The sequence below is a fragment of the Bison bison genome, unplaced genomic scaffold (genome assembly GCF_000754665.1).
Source record: "Bison bison bison isolate TAMUID 2011002044 unplaced genomic scaffold, Bison_UMD1.0 scf7180017864195, whole genome shotgun sequence".
NCBI classification, from domain to species: Eukaryota; Metazoa; Chordata; class Mammalia; order Artiodactyla; family Bovidae; genus Bison; species Bison bison.
The window spans coordinates 300,797-305,063 of NW_011494767.1; the positions used below are offsets into that span (position 1 = coordinate 300,797).

The 4,267-nt window shown below is 41.8% G+C and overlaps 1 protein-coding gene across 1 annotated transcript in view; it reads right to left on the reverse strand.

Annotated features, from left to right (window-relative positions):
* Positions 1-4,267, reverse strand: part of WLS (wntless Wnt ligand secretion mediator) — a 119,027-nt gene that overhangs the window by 74,796 nt on the left and 39,964 nt on the right. The window contains exon 2 of the mRNA XM_010844135.1: positions 2,552-2,824. Coding sequence (XP_010842437.1) covers positions 2,552-2,824 — 273 coding nt within the window. The remainder of the gene's footprint in view (positions 1-2,551; positions 2,825-4,267) is intronic.

A 4,267-nucleotide genomic window follows, 5' to 3' on the forward strand; every position in this document is an offset into this window, starting at 1 on the left:
GTATTTTGGAACCTGAAGATGTACTTGGGGGAAAAAAACCATACAATGCATTCACATTTCACTTACATATAGCAGTGTTTTAGTTAAAGCCTCATCAACACAGATATTTTTGATGTTTAGATTTAATATATGATGGGAAGCAATTCCTCTGTGAAGTTATTCAGATATGTAATAGGTTCTGACCACCAATTAGGATGGAGGGTGGAATTTCCCACACATCCAATAATTCTGACACCACTATCTACCCAGAGATAACATCAGATTCCACAGGTAAAGGGCTCGGCCTTACAAAACTGTCCCTCTCTTCAGATGCCAGTTGCAAGCTCAGTTGAGGCTTCAACCTTCTGATAAGACTGTAGACCAGACCAACAGCTTGACTGCAACCTCAGAAGAGTCAGCCAGAGACTCCCAAGTTAATCTGTGCCCAGATTCCTGACCCAGAGAAACAGGGAGTTGATACATGTTTATTGATTTATGCTGCTAAATTTTAGGATAATTTGTTACCCAGCACTACTACAGCCAATACAGAGCAATTATTTAATTTCTATTACAGAGTAAATCATTTCCTTTACCCTTGGAGTTAGGAGTCTGTCTGGGAACATTATATGGAAATACACAACAGGCAACCAGCCCAGATAACAGAGTACTGTGTCCTTGACCTTCACATCAGAACATAAATCAGTTAATCTACCCATGTCAGCTTCCCATGGCTCCTCTAATGATGCTAATTCTCCTTTTCTTGAATACATTCTGGGAACTAGGAATACAAAAACCCAAACCTCAAGGTATACACATTAGTTTTAGTCTCCGTTTTTAACCTCATAGCAAATTTCCCTTCCTGAAGCTCAAACATTATACTGTATACTCCTCTCATTATAGCACTTAGCTTTCTTAATCATATGTTTAAGGATCTGTTTCTCAACCATTTCTTCCCTAGTGCTTTCTTCAATCTTGTATCTTCTGTATCTAGTACTTAACACATGGTTGAAACTTAGTAAATTTGAATGAATAAATGCGTTACACAAACGATGAATGAGCAAGCAAGTCAATAGGCAAGAGAGTAGGAATAATAGGAAGTACCCCTTGAATGTGTCAGTTGTTATTAATATGAAGGTCCAAGTGCACATCAATCACTCCTTCTAGCTAAAATGCTCTTCCAGGGACTTCTCTGGTGGTTCAGTGGCTAGGACACTGCACTCCCAATGCAGTGGGCCCAGGTTTGATCCCTGGTCAAGGAACTAAATCCCGCATGCTGCAAATAAAGATCCTGCATGCTGCAACAAAGATTGAAGATGCCACATCCCACAACTAAGATGCAGCACAGCCAAAAAAAAAAAAAAAAAAATCCAAAATAAACTAAATTAAAAGAAAATGATCTTCCACTTGCACCCACCCTCATCTCCAATTCCTTGTCAGAATTTTCACTCGTTAATACTCACCTCAAAGATCTGTCTGCTCACCTTTACACACACACAAGTGCACGCATGTGTATGTGTGTATGCCAAGGCAGACTTCCCTTTCTCTGCTCTAAAGCCTTCTCTTCATACTCCCACAGCTCCTGGGTATACTTTGGACACTGTACTGTAATGATTGATTATTTGCCTGGCATCTCCACTGTAAGCCCCTTGAAGGACAGTGTTTTCATATGTATCTACATGTCCAGCCATCAGTTCAGTGTGTGGTAGCAGTGGGTACTCAAAAGCAGTCTGAATTAATGAGTAAAAGACTGAATGAATTAGGGATAGAATTACATTTTGAAAAATGATCTCAGTATAATCTGTTCCAGATAAAATGTCAATCAGGCATGTATACTGTTCTAACTCCTAAGGGGAGTAAAATTAATATACTTATGTATCACAATAATTTCTGATACAAGAAAATTAGAATTTAAAAAAGTGCTCTAATCCATGGACAAATTCCCTATACTATTCCCAGATGTCACGAGTGAATCTGCCTCTCAAAAATCACCAATCTCCCCCTCACAAAATGCTGATATACCTCATGCCCTCAGAGAATTGAATCACAACTGAGCAAACTAGAAAAATAACCTGATTTTATGGGAAAATGGGAGCTCCTGGGTTGGTGCTCCCATTTTGACAGGTATATTTTTCTTAGGCAATGGCTTAATTCAAAGCCTCACCAGAAAAGACATTTGGAAACATGGGACCTTTCAGAAATTCTCAAATCACTCCACTGGGTGAGCTCCCTTGTGGCACTAAGGCAATGGAACTTGGCTAGAGCAGGGCTCCTAAGCCAGGCTGCCTGGCTTTGAATTCCAGCTCTTCCACTCTCTGGCTTTCTGACTTTGGGCAACCTCACTGATGCCTGAGTTTTCTCTCTGGAAAGTGAAATAAGACCCACCTTTAGGAACTGGTAGGAAGATAAAATGGGTTAATTCAGGTAGAGCACTCAGAAACGCATCTAGTAAGTAGAAAGTAGTCAATAATTGTCACCAGTAACACTATTATTTCACTCCTATTATACCTGACTCTGAAAAGCCTGAAGAGAGAAATTCCCCAAGACAGGAGAGGGGTAGGGAGAGTGCACTTACTGATTTGGTTGTTCAGCTTGAATGCAATGTCCAGCTGCAGGATAAATAGCATGAACTGGAACCAAGGACTCATCTCCATGGAAGGGAGGGGGATGTGGACAGAAAACACAATGTCATTGGCTTCAATTTCCCTTGGAATTGCTTCCTCGATGTCTCGGATCTTGTCACATTGGTTGGGTCCCCAAGGCATTAACCATTTTGCCTTGTGATGGTTTTTACGGACATCCACACATTTCACTGACATGTAGGATACTGCCGTTGTGGGTCCTGGAGCTGAAAAGAGAATGTTTTTCTGTTTTAAAAGAATCATCCATGTAAGTGCCTAATTCTGCCTAACATTCTTTCCACTACTGTCCTCTCTCCATTTTTCACACTGCCTTCCATAACTTAGGCTCATTAATACCAAGTGTTAGTCCCTCAGTTGTATCCAGCTCTTTGCGACTCCCATGGACTATAAGTCCATTAGGCTCCTCTCTCCATGAAATTCTCCAGGCAAGATTTCCTTTCTCCAGGGGATCTTCCCGATTCAGGAATAGAGCCTGGCCTCTGGGTTGCAGGCATATTCTTTACTGTCCGAGCCACCAGGGAAGCCTATTAATACGAAGTGAGTAAAAGTTGCTCAGTCATGTCCGACTCTTTGTGACCCCATGGACTATACACTCCATGGAATTCTCTAGGCCAGAATACTGGAGTGGGTAGCCTTTCCTTTCTCCAGGGGATCTTCCCAACCCAGGGATCAAACGCAGGTCTCCCGCATTGCAGGTGGATTCTTTACCAGCTGAGCCACCAGGGAAGCCCAAAAATACTGAAGTGGGTAGCCTATCCCTTCTCCAGCAGATCTTCCCGACCCAGGAATCAAATCAGGGTCTCCTGCATTGCAGGCGGATTCTTTACCAACTGAGCTACCTGGAAGCCCTATTAATACCAAGAGAGCTCCCAAATCCAGGTGAGGATCCTTCAGTGATCTCTAGAGGTGTCATAAAGTATACCCGAGAGCCTTCTCATTGTATTCTTTCAATAAATAACTGGTGATTGAAAACATGTGTAGCCAGTTTTGTTCGGTTACCTCCTCACACCAAATAAATGTCACAATAATCAAGTATGCTTCACTTTCACCTGCCTGAAGGCTTGGAAGGCACTGGGGCTCCTCATAACAGTGCCTGAAGTCAGGAAACCTGGGGTCTGAGGCATGGTCGAATGACTTACTCTCAGGTAATTTGGAATAAATTGGTTAAACAAAATATATCGCTTCAGGATCCTCATCTGAGAAATAAGCTGGCTGGCTTCTAAAATTCAATCAAGAGACACTGATGTATAGAACAGTCTTTTGGACTCTGTGGGAGAGGGAGAGGGTGGGATGATTTGGGAGAATGGCATTAAAACATGTATAATATCATATATGAAACGAGTTGCCAGTCCAGGTTCGATACACGATACTGGATGCTTGGGGCTGGTGCGCTGGGACGACCCAGAGGGATAGTATGGGGAGGGAGGAGGGAGGAGGGTTCAGGATGGGGAACACATGTATACCTGTGGCAGATTCATTTTGATATATGGCAAAACCAATACAATCTTGTAAAGTTAAAAAATAAAATAAAATAAAATTCAATCAAGATGGTTGGTTTTTGAGGCTTTTCTACACTGAAATTTTACAACACTTCTTTTGATTGAGAGAAAGAATTATTTTGACTTTGGGATCCCATTGAAGGTACCTAT